The following is a 20,346-nucleotide window of genomic DNA, read 5'->3' on the forward strand; positions in this document are numbered from 1 at the left end:
CACTATAGCCGTTTATTCACTGATAATTGAATAGAATCAGGGGTCTTCAACAGGGGGTCCTCAGAGTTAGCTACTTCAGGGACCACCAAAACTTTGTGTGATAGGATTATCTTTTTCCGTTTTACATTAACCACTTGAACCTATAGCATCCCTAGTAGAACTTTAGCCTAAAATAGCAGATCTACAAGCTCTCAACGCCTCGCGCTGCGAGGCGACGGAGGCGTTGTGAGCTTGTAGATCTCCTATTTTTGGCATGGTATAGAGGGGAAAAGAGCAGACCAAGTACAGAGTCAAAGGTCACGTTTGAAGTATTGAGGGTTTAAGTGGTTAAATGTCTGACAATACACATTAGCATGAAAACAACATATTAATAGAAAAGATAATGTGTAAACAAACAAACTGGGCTCTATGCACAGCGGCCATATTGGAAAGAAAGTGGGGCCTCTTCCTTCCTTCACAGGTGTTACCGATGACACTAATGAAGGCTCTGTTCCACCTTGGTCAAACAGAGTCAGGGTGCTGATATATTGTGCATGTTGGCTCACTGGAAGCATAGATATAGAAACCTAGATACCTCATTGGCCTCTGCAGTTCATTGTAGCGACTGGTATCTCAATACAAGGCTCTTCCGCAGGGCTGTTTGACTACTGACCAATCACATCGCGTTGACTACTGGCCAATCACAGCGTGTCTAACTGACTATAGTTGCTGCGCGGCTGCCTCTTAAGAAAAGACCCGCCCCACCTGCCTCTGATTGGCCTACCGAACGCCCCCTTCTGTGACGCACACGGAAGTTTCCAGCTTTCCCTGCTGAAGCGGAAGGAAGTGGAAGGATAGCCCTGCGCAACAAGGAAGCGCGCCCGAGATACGAACGCTTCAGAGCCGAAGGAGGCGTCTATACCTTTATATGTCTATGACTGGAAGCACTCTGCTACACCAGTGGGTCTCAAAGTGTGGTCCAGGGACCCTCAATGGTTCATATAGGGAGTTCCAAATGGCCCCTTACGGGTGTGTAACTTTGAGAGTGTACAAATGGATCGTGGGGACTTGATTAATAACGTTAGCGGTGTGGGGTACGTAACGTACAGTTCTTTTGCCACGTGCCGTTGGAAGCCCTAGTGTGTAATCTAATGGCCTACTACTACCCCCTCTGTCTCCCTACCTCTCTCTACCTCTCTCTCTCTCTCTCCCATTGTGTCTGTCTGAATGTTCATTACTACTATTAACCCTTCGTTTGCAGATCGAGTGGGAAGCATCTTCTGAACAGAAGAGACAATGTCTCAACAAGGGCAAAGACAATCAGGTACAACACTGCACGCATGCACGCACAGACACACGCACAGACACACACACACACACACACACACACACACACACACACACACACACACACACACCCACCCACCCTGTGTATAGTTGCTTAATTTGGGCTTGCTTGCTGATGTTGTTTAAACCCAGTGGGTCTACAAACTATTTAACGTGAAGGACCCCCCAATGAATATGTATTTGTCCGCATAACCCCCATTTGAAAATATTTTGTGCCAGGGACCCCGTAGCAGATTTGTGTTGTTAAAATGTTCCGAAAATTTTTATTTTTTCAAGAAAATAGCAGATCTACAAGCTCACAACGTGACACGTTATGAGCTTGTAGATGTGCTATTTTCAAATAGCCGATGCCGATGTTTAACATGGTCATGCGGCCTAATAGTCGCTTCTTTTGGGCTTGGTTTCTTAGACCTGGTTGCTTATTTCTCTGGCAGAATTTGGCAGCACGCACGCACGCACACGCACGCACGCACGCACGCACGCACGCACGCACGCACGCACGCACGCACACACACACACACACACACACACACACACACACACACACACATACACACATACACACACACACACACACACACACACACACACACACACACACACACACACACACACACACACACACACACACACACAGTACAAACACATACACACACACACACACACGCAGTACAAACCAGCTGTTTTATTGTATTCCAGCTCAGAGGGAGGGCTCCAACATAAAGGGAGTAATTATTGTCCAATATGTCAACACAACACAGCATGACCCTGAGACGATGGTAAAGATAATTACTTGCCTTATGCAGCGTATAGGATCTTGATGACCTGATGCTTTCTGTCCAACTTTTACTATCATCCTGTGGATACAACAACAAAAAACTGCAGGTAGATTGAAGGGTAATATTGCAGGAGACGAAAATATCCCCATATGTTGAATGATAAAACATAATGGCCCCTGGTATATACGGTGGAGGCAGTGAATTAATGGGCTTATGTTCCTCCTGCTTAATGGGACATTTCACCTTTTTTTAATATCTCCATATAATGGGTCCTCGCTAATGGTTACTATGCGGGATGGTACCATTTCTGTCTATACACACTGTGTCTCAGAGGTGGACTGAGGGTGGTTAATAAAATTTGCAGGCAGTGGTGGAAAAAAGTACTACATTTGTTTACTTCAGTAAAAGTATTGATACTGCATGTAGAAATACTCTACAAGTAAAAGTCCGGAATTAAAAATTTACTTGAGTAAAAGTACAAAAGTATTGGCATCAAAAAGTACCAAAAGTAGAAAGTACTCATTATGCAGAATGTCCCATTTCACAAGTTTTCAAATGTATAAAAATCATCTGAAAATAGCAGATCTACAAGTTCACAATGTGTCACATCGGGACGCATCGTGAGCTTGCAGATCGGCTATTCCTGTGGATCCTGTGGAGCACCCACTGGGAATGCGTCGGTCGGACGGTTACAATGCTTTGTAACGTGCGCACTGCGCAGGATGCATGATACCCCGGTCTTATACCGCACGTAATCCTGAAGTGATTTATGTCATACAAACTCTCTCTCTCTCTCTGTAATCTTCAAAGTGTGATTATTAATTCCTTGTTGTTATCATCCGCCAATAATCAAATTGCACAACTTGAAATGTAGCCTACATTAAAACGCAGGTTAGGGTTAGGGGGCGAGCACCAAAACGGCAAAATCATAAATCGGGTGACTATGATTATTAATGTGTAGTTTCTTATTTGTGTTCCTTGCAGACAGAGTGCTACAACCACATCCGTTTCCTGCAGCGCTACAACGAGACGACCCTGTACGTGTGTGGAACGCATGCCTTCAGGCCTCTGTGTGCTTTCATAGTAAGAGCCTCTTCTGGTCTGTTGTGTGCTTTCATAGTAAGAGCCTCTGACACAGTGGCGCCGGAGCCTGTTTAATTAAAGGACACTTTGTCCCCCCACTTTTCAGTCCAGCCAAAAAAAAAAAAAAGTTTTTTTTAAATTATTTTTTATAAATAATAAAATCAGTCTAGTCCCCCGCACCTCGCGACCACCGCGCGCGCACGCGCCCGTGGCTTCGCGCGCGTGCATGTGTCCCAGATGTGTCCCCCCACCTCATATTACGTTCGGGCGCCCCTGCTCTGACATACAGTATTGATTTTGACAGCAAATTTTTATTTAGTTTTAGTGATATTTTAGTCATCTGAAATGTTTTACTGTTAGTCTAGTTTTAGTCGACTAAATATCATAAGATTATAGTCGACTACATTTTTATTTGTGCCTTGATGGCGTCGTAATGGCTGATTTTACACTTGGTTGCATGCTGAAAATAGCCAATCTACAAGCTCACAACGCGCCGCAGCGCGTCGCGTTGTGAGCTTGTAGATCGGCTATTTTCAGAGCACAACACCCGAGCGCAACCGAACATATAATGACTTGTCTTTTAGTTCTACTGGATCTCTTCTCCACTAGATCCCTCAATAACATCTTAGTCTAGTTTGTATTTGTTGACGAAATTGTCAATATATTTAGTCTTAGTTTTAGTCACCATAGCTTAGTTTTTTTTTGTTTTGTTTTCGTCAGTGAAAAAAGGCAGTCGACGAACATTATGAAACTATGATTTTTCATCATAGTTTTAGGCGACAAAATCAACACTGGTGTGCTTTATTAGTAAGAACTTGTTCTGGTCTGTGTGCTTACATAGTAAGAAGCTCTTCTGTTTGCCCTTCCAGGAACTGCTGGCTCTGTAGAAATCATTACACTTCAACCAATCATAAGGTGGAACCACCGGGACACTTTGTGTTTGCACTCTGGCTTAAAAAAAAATCCCACCCTGTGTGAAGGAAGCGGTGCCTTTGATGAGTGGCCTCCTGGTGGCGCTATAATAGGGCGGGGCGGGGCTTCAGCAATTAATGCTCGTCCCTATTGGTGGTGTAAGTCCACATACCAAATTGGGACTTGCTGGCATGCTGCGAACTGGAGTTATAGCTGTGTAAAGCGCTGTTTAAAGCCAGTGGCCTCCTGGTGGCGCTATAATAGGGCGGGGCGGGGCTTCAGCAATCAATGCTCGTCCCAATTGGTGGTGTAAGTCCACATACCAAATTTGGACTTGCTGGCATGCTGCGAACTGGAGTTATAGCTGTTTAAAGCCCGTGCTCAAACGGACATAACGGACAAACGGACAAACGGACAAACGGACAAACGGACATACGGACGGACATAGTCAAGAGTAGAGCGGCTGGCACCGCTAAAAACCCACCCTGTGTGAAGGAAGCGGTGCCTTTGATGAGTGGGCTCCTGGTGGCGCTATAATAGGGCGGGGCGGGGCTTCAGCAATTAATGCTCGTCCCTATTGGTGGTGTAAGTCCACATACCAAATTTGGACTTGGTGGCATGCTGCAAACTGGAGTTATGGCTGTTTGTAGCCCAGCCAATGACAATACAGAGGGGGCGGGGCTTCAGCAATTACAGCTTGTCCCTATTGGTGGTCTAAGTTCACGTGGTAAATGTGTATTTGGTAGCATGCTGCAAAGTGGACTTATGGCTGTTTAAAGCCCAGCCAATAGGAAGACAGAGGGGGCGGGGCTTACTACATTTCAGTTCGTCCCTATTGGTGGTCTGAGTCCACGTACCAAATTTGTACTCAGTAGCATGCTGTGAACTGGAGTTATGGCTGTTTAAAGCCCAGCCAATGGGAAGACAGAGGGGGCGGGGCTTATGTAATTACAGTTGGTCCCTATTGGTGGTATTAGTTGGACTTGGTGGCATATGCTGCAAGCTGGAGTTATAGCTGTTTAAAGCCAGTGGCCTCCTGGTGGCGCTATAATAGGGCGGGGCGGGGCTTCAGCAATCAATGCTCGTCCCTATTGGTGGTCTAAGTCCACATACCAAATTGGGACTTGCTGGCATGCTGCGAACTGGAGTTATAGCTGTGTAAAGCGCTGTTTAAAGCCAGTGGCCTCCTGGTGGCGCTATAATAGGGCGGGGCGGGGCTTCAGCAATCAATGCTCGTCCCAATTGGTGGTGTAAGTCCACATACCAAATTTGGACTTGCTGGCATGCTGCCAACTGGAGTTATAGCTGTTTAAAGCCCGTGCTCAAACGGACATCCGGGCTCAAACGGACAAACGGACATACGGTGGCCTCCTGGTGGCGCTATAATAGGGCGGGGCGGGGCTTCAGCAATCAATGCTCGTCCCAATTGGTGGTGTAAGTCCACATACCAAATTTGGACTTGCTGGCATGCTGCGAACTGGAGTTATAGCTGTTTAAAGCCCGTGCTCAAACGGACATCCGGGCTCAAACGGACATACGGACGGACATAGTCAAGAGTAGAGCGGCTGGCACCGCTAAAAAACAAACAAACAAACAAAAAAACGAGTGCCCTTGAGTTGACTGTGACAGCATGTCATTTCAGACGGCCAGTGGAAACCTCGTATGTCCTGAACCGTTACTTCTCAGGAAATGGATAACAGAACCATGATTGTGTTCCAACGGATTCAATGTAGTCAATATTTACTCACAAGCTCTTCGATATTTATGAAAACACACACACACACACACACACACACACACACACACACACACACACACACACACACACACACACACACACACACACACACACACACACACACACACACTTCAAAAACACTTTCAAAATGTTAGCAATAGCTAAAATAGTAAATCCATCTTCAAGCTCACAACGCACAGCTACGTGATGCGTCGTGAGCTTGTAGAGCTGCTATTTTCACTACGGTTTGCAAGTATAGCGTATTCATTTATCTACAGAAAAACACGTTTAAACATGGGGATACAAGGTTTCTGCCCGACAGCAGCAAAATGTGTAATGGTAATGGTGTAATGTTGCCCCCCGGAGATTAGCTGCTCACAGACAGACAGACAGTCTGACGGACGGACGGACACACGGACGGACAGGGTGCAAAAAAACATACTCGGCCACACCTTCTTTGGCCTGGCGGAGACATTCAGGGCGATTTAAATTGAACCGACTGACACACAGAGTAGTTTACAGAGTTATTATAGAACACTGTGCTGTGCTGAGATGAATGGAATTGATCTTTGTCTCCTCCTCTCAGGACGCAGAGCGCTTCACATTCTCCTCCGGCTTCGAGGAGGGACGAGACCGATGTCCGTACGACCCCGCTAAGGGCTACACCGGTCTGCTCGTGGGTAAGAAACCTTCTCCCCCGGTCTTCACTGTCGTGTTCAAAGCAACCATTCTCTAGATCAGGGGTCTTCAACAGGGGGTCCGGGACCCCTAGGGGGTCCTCAGAGTTACTACAGGGGGTCCGCCAAATCTTTGTGTGCTATGATTTTTTATTTTGCCTTAACCACTTGAACCCTTGCATCCCAAAATAGCAGATCTACAAGCCCACAACGCCTCGTACTGAGAGGCGTTGGGGGCTTGTAGATCGGCTACTTTTGGCAAAGAGGCTATAGGTGTAGAGGGAAAAAAGAGCAGACCACGTAAACAAAAAATGTTAAATCTGAAACACAATATCATACAATATAGAGGGGGTCTCTGCTTCATCTTTCTCTCAGCTAGGGGGTCCTTGGCCTGAAAACGTTGAAGACCACTGCTCTAGATACAAATGTAGAATAAAAAATTCCTTTATCCATCCCATATAGTTACGGGACTATTTAAGGCTAATTTATGCTCCGTAGCGTGCCCGAAAATTGCCGATCTACAAGCTCACAGCGTGTCGCGGATGATCTTGCAGGTCGTCTATTTTCGTTTATGATATTTGCTCCACATTTGCTTTATGGGTCGCGGGTACATATTTGTTATTACAACAAATTCTGTTTTTCAAAACATAAAAAAAAGAAACACAAATTAATAAAGAATCTAAAGAATTGTATACATTATATATATATATATATGTCTGTCTGTCTGTCTGTCTGTCTGTCTGTCTGTCTGTCTGTCTGTCTGTCTGTCTGTGTGTCTCTCCATCTAGATGGTGAGATGTTTACAGCCTCTCAGTATGAGTTCCGCAGCTCTCCAGACGTGAGGAGAAACTTCCCCTTCCCCACCCTGAGGACGGAGGAAGCCCCCACCAGGTGGCTGCTGGGTAGGTACAGTCTAAAGCTGTCAAATAATTGTAGTGGAGTAAAAGTACAATATTTACCACTGAGATGTGGTGGAGTAGAAGTAAAAGTATTGAAAATGGGAAATACTCTAGTAAAGTAAAAAATCCTCAAATGTGTACATAAGTACAGTACTTGAGTAAATGTACTTAGTTACTTTACAGCACCACACACACACACACACACACACACACACACACACACACACACACACACACACACACACACACACACACACACACACACACACACACACACACACACACACACACACACACACACACACACACACACACACACACACATCCCTTCGGAGCCGCACAAACCTCGAAATCCAATTACACAGTGAAAAAAATAAAGTGCACCCACACACTGTACAGATTGGCTTAGTTTTGTCCTTTCAATTATTCTTAAAAGCAGCGTCTAGCATCTGTCTACCGAGGAAACCATTTATGGGCTGCTGATCTGGTCTGCGTGTGTGTGTGTGTGTGTGGGTGTGTGTGTGTGTGTGTGTGTGTGCGTGCGTGTTTGTGTGTGTGTGTGTGTGTGCGTGCGTTTATGCAGTTACAATAACAGCATTGCATTGGCCACTGGTTTTCAGAAATAAACAAAGACAGTAGCATGTGCATCTATTACATTGTGAAAAATATGTTTTTCACTCTTTTAGAGCATATCCACGGTCATAATGAGGGCATAACAATAGATGCCAAAAACAAATTTAAAAATATTTTATTGTGTATTTTTTTTAATATCAAAAGTCCCTAAAATGTGTTTTTTAATTACTTCCTGTAAACTCCAAATAGAGAATAAATACATATTACACCCATACTAGGTGTCCTCTAAAATGTTGTTACTTTGGGCAGGGTTTGGATGACAATATAGCCTTTGCAACAGAATTTAGAAATAAAATAATATTAAAATGAATAATACTTTTTTAATATTCAATTTCGATCCTAAAAATGATGGTTAGAATACTCAATTATTCTGACCCATCCCTAATGTGTGTGTGTGTGTGTGTGTGTGTGTGTGTGTGTGTGTGTGTGTGTGTGTGTACAGAGGCAGACTTCGTGGGCTCGGTGCTGATGAAGGAGAGCTTCAACAGCTCCGTGGGAGACGACGACAAAATCTACTTGTTCTTCACAGAGAAGAGCCAGGAGCAGACGGCCTACCCCAGCCAGACCAGGGTGGCCAGGGTGGCTCGCGTCTGCAAGGTCAGCCATATGTTTGTTTTTTAAGACCAGGAACGCATCCGTGCCATTTTAGATTTCTTTGGCTATTCAAAAATAGCAGATATACAAGCTCATAGCGCGAGCTTGACATGGAAAAGTTGGAGCACCACTGATATAGCAACAACATACTGTTAGGATTTAGAAAACTCAAAATGTTTTGTTCCAGGGACCCCCAGAAGCAAAGATTTGAGTTACAAATGTTCGCTTAAAGATATAAATATATATTCAAAGATGTGCACACATTTTCATGATTTTTCAAAAACAGCAGATCTACAATCTCATAGCACGGCACTCGGTGCCCATCAGAATCAAGGACCGGAACGCGTTCTCACACCCAGGTGGTACTATGGTGATGAGCTGGGAAACATCTGTCTAGAGCTCGACCGATGTTTCAGGGTCCGATGTTGATCGCGGTTTTGGAGACTCCTAGACCCACCGATTACCAATTTTTTGGCCCATAATTTTGTCAGAAACTGCTAAATCAATTCTTCTCAATTTGATTTAGATTTGATTAGAAGTTCATTCGAAAACAGAAGCTCTCAGCGTGTTGCGTTGTGAGCTTGTACATCTGCTATTGACGCGACCGTAGATTCTGCTCAACTCGTCACCACGTCACAAGCCCGGGAGTGACGTGTAACGTGTAGTTATTTATTCTACCGAAAACAGCCAACATACAAGGTCACAAAACGGCGCGTTGTGACCTTGTACATCGGCTGTTTTCCACACAGTGACACAGTCGCAATGACAAAGTATAAATCAAACTTTAATGTGTTTGCAAGATTGAGGTCTAAATCTGCATGATTAATAATGGATTTGTAGCGCCTGCAAGGACACACAGACTGACTCATTACTGATGTCAAACATAACAAACACCAACACGCCACAAGGGTCTCAATGTGTTTTTCTGCCGATAGAAATGTGACGTCAAACAAACGCTCTTATTGCGTCTCTACAAGGTCGGAGAATTTTATGCGGCGGTGAAACATCAGCAGGTTTTAGACCGACGCTGCCTTCACAAGGTTAAGGAAAAGATGCTTAGTCGGGTACAAAACCAGTCCCTAGAGACACATGTGTTTTTAACTCTTTGACTGCCAGGAATTAATTCATTTATTCATCCGTCTGTACCGTCCCCTTGCCAGCCAGCGAAAACTGCGTTTTACCGTACCTTGGAAAAATCATGGAATGTTCTCCGCGACCTCACGTCCTCACGGAGATCGGCTCATTACACGCACAGGGGTGTCATAGTAGAGAGGGGGGGGGGGGGGGGGGATGTCCGGGCAGGATCATAGGCGGCGGGTAATGAAGGCTAGGGTATAGGCTAAGCCTTCCCAAATGTTATGCTGGGAAATTCTGGGAATTGTGCAAATTATATATAATATATATGCGCAGCATTATTTAGTTTATTCTTTGATAATAACTCAGTAAAATCAGGCAAAAATAAGAATTAAATAACCTAACCCTAACCCTGTAACCGAAATAAAGTAACCAAAACCCAAAAAGAAACTAACAAAATCCGCCCAGAACCTTCGCGCGCGTGCACGGATTTCGGCGCCCCAGCCTTCCCAATTGTCAAGCTCACCCGCCGCCTATGGGCAGGATCCTCCATTCTAGAGCTATGGCCGTTTGAATGTGGCTTGTTTTTTGAAAAACAAGCAGAAAAAATATATTTTATTTGTTGTGATGTACTCTTCTTCGGTGGGGCCTGGATCATTCACAGGCTGCGGATCAGCGCCCCCCCAGTGTGGGCGTTTGGACAAAAACTCGTCAGAAGTCGTCTGTGAATGAGTTAAAAGTCTCTACTGTACGTCGGAACCCACCGAAAATGTGCGGAAAATAAAGCTTTCCCGCTTCGCCTTTGCGGTCGCCTATAATAAGTCCTACTGGAAACCAAATTGGTGGAAGCATATCTAGCTAGCTGCTTAGCGGATACGTCTCTGTCGGGACGGAAACCTCATATGTTCAAAACTGTTACTTTTCACGATTCAAATTCAAAAGTAGCAGATCTACAAGCTCGAAACGCGTCGCGTTTCGAGCTTGTAGATCTGCTACTTTTGATGCTTTCGTGTGACGCTGTTGTATGATCAAGTAGTAGGGCGTTCTTTTACAAAAAAATCACACCCTGTGTGAAGTGAGTGGTGCCTTTGATGAGCCCCATATTGACCCCCGTATTGATGTTGTCATCAATGTTTGTGGACAGACATACATACATACATACATACATACATACATACGGACACACGGACAAAGTCATGTACAGTATAGGAGTGGTTGCCTTCGGCACCACTCAAAAAAACACAAAAGGTTAGAACATGGGAGATAGGAGGTTTCTGTTGATGGAAATTGAACAACGTTTTGAAAATAGTGTTCGAATATATTTTGAACGAATCGAATATATTTTGAACGGAAGAGACCTGGGGGTCAGATGTCAACCACTTTAAACACTAGCAGCCGTATTGTGGGGAAAGCTTTCGCTGGAAAAAAGCAGATCGACAACAGCTTGTCCATCTGCTATTTTCAGCGAAAGCTTTCTACAAATGAAGCAACATTGTTGTCGTTGTCGTTCCGTCTTTGAGTCGTAAGCGGAGGTATTCACACAGAGCTGAATGGACGTCTGTATAAAAGTCAAGGTGTCTCAGATGAGTCAGATATGCACGCCGTTGTGCCTCCAACGGCTCCCTGCTGATGCTCTCCCATCTCTCCTCCAATGTGTTTCGTACACGCACGCAGCGGTGTAAAGTAACTAAGTACATTTACTCAAGTACTGTACCTCAGTAGAATTTTTTGATTTTTTACTTTACTGGAGTAATTCCAATTTTCAATACTTTAACTTCTACTTCACTACATCTCAGAGGCAAATATTGCACTTTTACTCCAGTACAATTATTCGAAAACTTTAGTTACTTTGCAGATATAAATTATTATATCATAAAACACACATTAACAACTTTAGCCCTATTTTATACATAGGCTATTTGAAAACAGCCGATCTACAAGCTCACAAGAATGCACAGAATGACGTGTTAATGTTGACACGTCAATATCAATTTAAAACTCAACAATTAGGCTACTTGTCTTTGAAATGACAAATTAAACTGTTTTGAAATGACAAGCACACAAAGCACTTGATATAATATATAGAAGGACGAACTAGAGAGACGTGTGTTTTGTTGTTGGACATGCGTTTGTCGCAGCTACTTGCTTTCCCCTCGTCTTCCCGGTGCCGGCCGTACCGGCATTGAATCTTTTAACGGAACGCCACACCGTTCCAACCCGCTTTCACCCCCTGCCCTCATGCTGGTTCCTCCATCATACCACTGTTGCCAGGCAGACTAGATTAGAACGAACACCCAACTCCCCCGAGTCTGTTCCAGTCGCCTTAGACACCCCCCCCCCCCCTCCCTCGCTCTCTCTCTCTCTCTCTCTCTCTCGCTCTCTCGCTCTCTCGCTCTCTCTCTCTCTCTCTCTCTCTCTCTCTCAGTGTCCCCTGGAAACACTTCATGAGGATCCAGAGGAGGTGTGTGTGTGTGTGGGGGGGGGGGGGGGGGGGGACATCAAAATGGTACTTAAGAACAGTACTTGAGTAAATGTACTTAGTTACTTTCCATCACTGCCGTTTGTCACAGTGGGAAGTGATGGTTTCAGTCACAACTGGGCCACAGCGGTGTTGCCAGATTTTGAGAGAAAAAAAATAAGCAACCAGGTCTATGAAAACGAGCCCCAAAAGAAGTGGCCACATGAACACTTTAAACCTATACTTACAGCGGCTATTTGAAAATAGCCGATCTATAATCTCACGCATCGCAGAGCTTGTAGATTTGCTATTTTCAAAAGAATGTGGAATATTTCTGAAACATTTTAACACAAATCTGGTACGGGGGCCCCTGTCACAAAATCATTTTCAGATGGGGTGTGGGGGGGGGGGGTCTGTGGACAAATACATATAATTTGGGGGTCCTTGACATGAAAATGTTTGAGAACCACTGGTTTAAACAACATTAGGAAGAAAGCCCAGAATAAGAAACTACACTACACAAGCCCCAAAAAAACCTGCAACTACCAATATTTAGTAGCGAATTTACAGAAAAACAAAATTTGCTTATGATAAGCAGACAAGGCAACACTGACAGCGGCACATGAACATTCAATGTGGAGCACGGCTCCCTAAAGCCATGTGGCTGACAGACAGACAGACAGACAGACAGACAGACAGACACCCCCATGTTGACACCATCAGGTCAGACATGTCCAGAGTCCGGCCCGGTGGGGGCCAATCGTGGCACGAGGGCAGATTTTATATGGCTTACGGCTTCTTTCCTAAAATGTATTATTTATGGTGGTGACCGGAACGCTCGCCCCCAAAACACACTCGCCCCCATTTTTTGCCCTATCGATTATTCACCCCATGGAGACTTGAATTCATGGATATTTTTTAGTTCTTATAATAATTTGCCAATAATTTGATGACCGGCAGCGGTTCCGGTAGGAGACACAAAGAATCTCCTTTTTGTCTCCTACCGGAACCGCTGCCTACCGGTCCGCAAATTATTGGCTTAGGAATGAGACAAAAACAAAAAAAATATCCATGAATTCTAGTCTCCATGTGGTGACTAATCGATAGGAAAGAAAGTCATTTTGGGGGTGAATCTCTTTAACCTCAGTCAAACAATGCCTAACTCAAAACTTATTTCTAACCCTATCCTCAGTAAAATAAAATACAAGAGCCGCTGGTCCGGGGGGAAAAAAAGGGGGCGAGCGTGTTTTGGGGCGAGTCTTCCGGTTACCCCTGCAGCCTCTGAGCGACCTGTTTTTAGTTTTTAGCTTCCTCTCTACTTCTCCTCTTCTCTCTCTTATCTTCCAATCCGTGACCCAGATAGTAGGAGGCTGTAAATAAACTTCTCTTTGAGGGGAGCTGTCACTCTGGAAACAGACGTTTGAAGCACAACCTGACGTCCCTGCATGAACACAAACATGTTGTGTTTACTCGGCGCTTCTTCAGTGGACCGCTGGGTGGTTGAGGAGGTGCTATAGTTCTATAGTGGTTATTTACACACTAAGGTTCTATATTGCACCATTTAACAAAGGTGCTATAGTACCTTTGTTAAATGGTGCTTTATGGCATGTGGTTCTCAAATGTTTTTTTGGCTCCATACACCTAATTAGCACCAAACGATGTTCCCCTCCTATGATTATGAGCCAAAGAAACAAGCTGACCCTCTTTCATACCACACTGTGGGCCTCATCTTCACCCTGACAACCTGACCTGTATCAGTGGTGGAAAGTAACTGAGTACATTCTCTGTCACTCTCTGTCACTCTGTCATGCTCTCTCTCTCTCTCTCTCTCTCTCTCTCTCTCTCTCTCTCTCTCTCTCTCTCTCTCTCTCTCTCTCTCTCTCTCTCTCTCCGTGGGTTTCATTCAGATGAAGCATCAACAGATGAAGTGTTCCTCTCTACTCCCACTCTCTGCCTTCCATCCCAGACTGTGTGTTATAGATAGAGCAGATGCAGGTCATTATGTTTGGTAGAATGAAACTCCTTTATCTTGTGTGTGGGTGGGATGGAGGTGCTACTGTATGAAAAACCGTGGTGGACTGTAGTTATTCAGTCAGGTTTGTCCCCCCTGTACCACACCCTCTATTTGTAAAGTAGCGTGTGGCACCAATCAACCAATCACCCACAGTAAGCAGACCCATTACCTCTCACGTGAACTGGACTGGGGAGGCCAGAGGACCTTCCATTCACCGTGTGTGTGTGTGTGTGTGTGTGTGTGTGTGTGTGTGTGTGTGTGTGTGTGTGTGTGTGTGTGTGTGTGTGTGTGTGTGTGTGTGTGTGTGTGTGTGTGTGTGTGTGCGTGCGTGCGCGCGTTTGTGTGCGTTTGTGTGCGTGTGCGTGCGTGCGTGTGTGGTTCATCCACCAGGGTGACTGGGGAGGCCAGAGGACCCTCCATTCACTGTGTGTGTGTGTGTGTGTGTGTGGTTCTTCCTCCAGGGTGACTGGGGAGGCCAGAGGACCCTCCATTCACTGTGTGTGTGTGTGTGTGTGTGTGTGTGTGTGTGTGTGTGTGTGTGTGTGTGTGTGTGTGTGTGTGTGTGTGTGTGTGTGTGTGTGTGTGTGTGTGTGTGTGTGTGTGTGTGTGTGTGTGTGTGTGGTTCTTCCTCCAGGGTGACTGGGGAGGCCAGAGGACCCTCCAGTCACCCTGTTTGTGTGTGTGGGTGTGTTTTGGTTCTTCCTCCAGGGTGACTGGGGAGGCCAGAGGACCCTCCAGTCAACCTGTGTGTATGTGGTTCATCCTCCAGGGTGACTGGGGAGGCCAGAGGACCCTGCAGAGGAAGTGGACGTCCTTCCTGAAGGCCAGGATGGTGTGTTCTGTGCCGGACTATGAGATCCACCTGAACATCCTGCGCAGCGTGTTCGTTCTGCCGGGCGGAGCGGGAGGACGAGACGCACGCCAAAGCACCTTCTACGGCGTCTTCGGCCTGGAATGGTAAGAAAATAGCGCCCCCTAGTGGTGGACAGTATTCTCTACTGGAGTAAACCCAGTGAGCCATTAGTCGGCTATTAGACGTCCGTTTAAAACCGTGTTATAACTTGGTTTAAAAGTGAACATTTTTTTCAACGGCTAGGCTTAGCCTAGACCATTGGCTCTCAAAGTGGGGTCCGGGGACCACCAGGGGTCCTTGGTGGGGTTCCAGGGGGTCCCCAGCAAAATGTGATAATATGGCATTTTTTTTAATTGTGAAAGTTTGTGCAAACCTTTTTGAATATATATTTTTAAAGCAAATATTTTTTAACTCCAAACCTTTGCTTCTGGTGGTCCCTGGAACACAATATTTTGAGAAGGGGGGGGGGTCCACGGCCAAATACATATCATTTTGGGGGTTCTTGACATGAAAAAGTTTGAGAACCACTGGCCTAGACGTTGATTAGCTGTTTTAAGCGTCTATATATAGCCCGTCTATATATAGCCGTTGAAATTATGTTTTTTCAACCTATAGGCTAAGTCTAGCCGTTGATCAAACTTTAACTTTTAGACCAGTTATTACCAGGTTTTAGCCTATCCGTTTAGATGAATTTTAGATGTCTAATAGCCCAAAAAATGCTCAGTGGGAACGTGTTGTCTGTGGGAATCTGTACTTTACTTGATTAATATGTTTCTGTGGAATCTTCACGTCATGTGTGTTTTTTTAGTGTACGATCCTTCTCTTCATACAATTTGTTCAGTGCTTCTTCTTTTTCCCCCCTTTCCCTTACTAACCACCCCCCCACCCTTCCCAAGGTCCTTCCACAGGTAGGCACATAATAATTATAATACTAATATAGTAATAATAAGGACAATAATAGTAATCCACCTTCAAGGATTAAGGAGAAGAAAAAAATATTTATATTTCTAAACTATAAAAGAAAATATAAATAAATAAGTCAAATTCTTGACTCCACTACATTTCTAGGAAGAAATATTGATTGTTTTAACCAGTTAAGCTCTTTTAAAAAAAAGGGGGGAAATAGCTGATCTACAGGATCACAACGTGTCGGATCCATAGACCTTGAATAATATGGACGGCGTCACGCCATTAATTAAGACCGTAAAAGACCGTAAAATAAAGCCTAGTTTGCAGCGATTTCAAATCCACCATCTTTATATGTCCGGTTGATATCCGGTTCAGAAATGCGGCCGCAAATTAATGCTATTGGCTGAAACCGCAGCGAGGGCGGGTCTTCACTTGGTAGAACCAGTAGAAACCCTAGAAACATACCCTACTTTATCATTCATTTTGCAACTGGAAGCATATGGTATTTATGACAATCTTTATTAAGGTAATAAAATAAAGTGTAAAGTTTGTCCTAAAACCCATCCGCTTGAATAGAGCCTAATTGCTTCTGCAACCAGCAGAGGTGAAACAGCGATTCTACAGGCCATTCATAATCTGTCACACTTCCTATATAGCCTCAATATAGCCTCAATTTAGACCCTTGGTCCGATCACGTGTTATGAGCTTGTAGATCGGCTATTAAAAAGAAAATGACTTCTTTATTGTTTTGGAAAATGTCAAAACTTCAATACAGCAACGCACTGATACAATAAAGAAATTGTACTTGTTCATATAGTATGTAAGTATTTTTTTAAAGTAAGTACTATCCTCTTCTACGCCCGGATTTGAACCCGGTTTACTGCACAAGTGCTGAAATGTTTTACCACAGAGCTAATAGAGCCTGCCTGCTTGCTCAGGGGAAAAAATACATTTTGACCGGAGGGTCAAAATTCGTGTCAAACCAGAAACAGGATGGTGTCAAAGGTCATGTCCAGCCTAGACACAAGATCTAAATGTCTCAATAGAAGAGCATGGAGACCAAATACAACCACCCCAATTGTATAAGTTATATTGAATCATTACGTGGCTTGGTTGAATGCTTGATTCTGATTGGTCAATCACTGAATCCAGCGGTGTGTTATTTCTGATTATTACACGGCTTGGTTGAATGCTCGATTCTGATTGGTCAGTCATCGGTCATTATTTCTCGATAATGACCGCTGAGCTCAATAACGGACCGCTGTCTAATCAGAGACTCAGAACACCTGCTCATATCAACCTGCGCTGCTTGATTTTATGCTTTATCCAACATGACAGCCATGTAAACAAACAACCAATGTCATTTACAACTAAACGTTGCTCTCAAGAATGTTTTTGAAAACATTTGAAGTGAGAAATAGACGATGCAATAACCGAAAAGTCATTCTATTTGATCCACTACACTTCCTTGTTTATCGTGGCGCAACAACGGGGGAATACCAAAACGCTCGCCCCAAAACACAGTCGCCCCGGGGCAAATCCGGCGGTATTACAGGCAAATCAGCAGTAAATAGAATGGGGGGCGAGTGTGTTTTGGGGCGAGTTTTTTTCCATTTCGTCATTTGTTTTTGCGAGGCGAACTTGTCCGCCCAGCCCAATACTTATGGAATACTTTCATTGCCGTAAGCAAGGAAATACTTCGTTTTGTTGTTACTTTTGGGTAAATGTATTTATGTATTTATTAAGTAGCCGTGTAATAAGCGGGATAATGCATGGGGAGGTAGTCATTATTGAAATTTAAAGCCCTTCAGGGCGATTAACCACCTCGGCTGCGCCTCGGTGGTTAATCGCCCTGTCGGGCTTTAAATTTCAATAATGACTACCTCCCCATGCATTATCCCTTGCATAATGACCGATGAGCTCTATAACAGACCTCTGTCTAATCAAAGACTCAGAGCACCTGCTCATATCAACCTGTCTAATCAAAGACTCAGAGCACCTGCTCATATCAAACTGTCTAATCAAAGACTCAGAGCACCTGCTCATATCAAACTGTCTAATCAAAGACTCAGAGCACCTGCTCATATCAACCTGTCTAATCAAAGACTCAGAGCACCTGCTCATATCAACCTGTCTAATCAAAGACTCAGAGCACCTGCTCATATCAACCTGTCTAATCAAAGACTCAGAGCACCTGCTCATGATATCAACCTGTGCTGCTTGAATTTGATGCTATATCCAACATGACAAGCATGTAAACAAACACGCCATGTCATTTACAACTAAACGTCGCTCTCAAGAATGTTTTTGAAAACATTTGAATCGAGAAATATACGATGCAGTAACCGAACCGAATGTATTCTATTTGATCATCACTTCCGTGTTTGCCGAGGCGCACTTGTCCGCCCAGCTCAACACTTATGGACTACTTTCATTACCTTAAGCAAGGAAATACTGTGTTTTGTTTTGTTGTCAATGTATTAATGTATTTATTAACCCATTGAGACCTGAAGCCAATTCTACATGTCTCCTAAATCTCAACAGTATTCTGAAAAACCTATGTTTCTATATCAGTGGTGCTCAATATTTTTCATGTCAAGGACCCCCAAAATTATATGTATTTGGCCGTGGACCCCCATCAAAATATTTTGTTCCAGGGACCCCCCAGAATAGCCCAAAGTGTAAAACAATGCTTTTTAGCTCAAATCTAAAAATGACACAGTTCCAGGTCTTAATGGGTTAAGTAGCCGTGTAATAAGCGGGATACTGTCTGACAATTATCCCTTAAACCATCTATAAGGATACATAATCTATATAGAATATAATGTACAGAGTGATCTGTGATGATTACAGTTAGTACACCTGTTACATAACTTGATTATTCACATACGGTAGCATTATGTTATGATGCATGCAGATCGGCTTCAGCTTCTATACTGCAAGGTTAAACTAGGCATTCGGTCCAAACGGAGGAGCACACCTTATCACTGAGCTGCTCTGCCAAGACGTGCGTGTGTGTGTGTGTGTGTGTGTGTGTGTGTGTGTGTGTGTGTGTGTGTGTCAGGGGACATGGGTTGGCAGTAGGAGGGTTGGCATCGGTGTGAATTATTATGTTTTTATGCTGATATGCAGAGAGTCATGCTGCATAGACTCGTCCTTCTCCCAACAGAGACAGAGAGAGCTCAGGCCAATACTCCTATAACCAGAATAACTACCAACATCTGTCTCTATTTCCAACTGTCAAATACGCGAACAGGCCTTTCCCACCGAATCCTAGTAACGCATGTAAAAAAGATGTTTCAAGATCTTTCAAAAATAGCAGATCTACAAGCTCATAGCGCGGCACTCGGTGCCGCGCTATGAGCTTGTATATCTGCTATTTTTGAATAGCCAAAGAAATCTAAAGTGACACAGATGCGTTCCAGGTCTTAATGGGTTAAGTAAAAGTATCAGTACTGCAATTGTAGAAACACTCTGTTACAAGTAAAAGTCCGGTAATGACAATTTACTTCAGTAAAAGGACAAAAGTATCGGCATCAAAACAAGTACCAGAAGTAAAAGTGCTCATTATGCAGAATGTCCCATTTCACAAGTTTTCAAATGCATTAAAATGTATAAAAATCATTTGAAAATAGCCGATCTACAAGCTCACAACGCGACGCAACACATTGTGAGCTTTAGATCATCCATTTTCAAATAGCCAATGTTTAGATAGGGTGAATATATGTTTTATAATAATAAACCAAATCTACAAAGTAACTAGTAACTAAAGTTTTCAAATAAATGTCAAATCTCAAATTTGCCGTTGAAATGTAGTGGAGTAGAAGTAAAAGGTTTTGGAAATTGGAAATACTCAAGTAAAGTACAGATACCTTAAAATTGTAATCAAGTACATTACCTAAGTCTACTCTAGTTAATTTCCACCACTGCCACTAACCAGAAAAAGCACAACATCTGTAGCCTGACACTCAGCCTGAATTTTCATTTCGTTTCACTCCATTATTCAGTCTGAAAGCTCTCCCCATACACTACAGCCGTTTCTGGGATGGGCGTTGCCAAAGAGGCAGTCTTCGGCGATTGGTTCACCCCTAACCAATCACAATTGTAGCAAAGCAGATGACGTCGTTGTCAAGCGTCGCCCATATTCCTGTTGTTATGCTAGTTGTTATGTGGCTAGCCGGTTGCTATTGCTATTAGCTATGAGCGTATTTTACCGTGTTTGTTTGGTTAGCAACTTGCTAAACAAACAAACACGGCAAAATACGCTCTATATTTGGGCGGCCAACAGCCTCAGAAAAAAACGTTGTGCAAACGGTTTTCGGGAGGTTGGAGTCAATCTTGCACGAAGACGGCGCTGTCGTTTAAACGTCATCGAGTTGAAACGACGCTGATTGGTC

General features: G+C 44.0%; 1 protein-coding gene across 1 annotated transcript in view; it reads left to right on the forward strand.

Annotated features, from left to right (window-relative positions):
* sema4gb (sema domain, immunoglobulin domain (Ig), transmembrane domain (TM) and short cytoplasmic domain, (semaphorin) 4Gb) overlaps positions 1-20,346 on the forward strand; it is a gene marked incomplete at both ends in the record, with an annotated part of 75,418 nt that overhangs the window by 34,560 nt on the left and 20,512 nt on the right. The window contains 6 exons of the mRNA XM_084078413.1: positions 1,241-1,303; positions 3,090-3,188; positions 6,425-6,518; positions 7,304-7,417; positions 8,490-8,644; positions 14,957-15,144. Of these exons, the coding sequence (XP_083934539.1) occupies positions 1,241-1,303; positions 3,090-3,188; positions 6,425-6,518; positions 7,304-7,417; positions 8,490-8,644; positions 14,957-15,144 (713 nt within the window). The remainder of the gene's footprint in view (positions 1-1,240; positions 1,304-3,089; positions 3,189-6,424; positions 6,519-7,303; positions 7,418-8,489; positions 8,645-14,956; positions 15,145-20,346) is intronic.

This window comes from Gymnoscopelus microlampas (assembly GCF_963454915.1).
Source record: "Gymnoscopelus microlampas genome assembly, chromosome: 14".
Classification (NCBI taxonomy): Eukaryota; Metazoa; Chordata; class Actinopteri; order Myctophiformes; family Myctophidae; genus Gymnoscopelus; species Gymnoscopelus microlampas.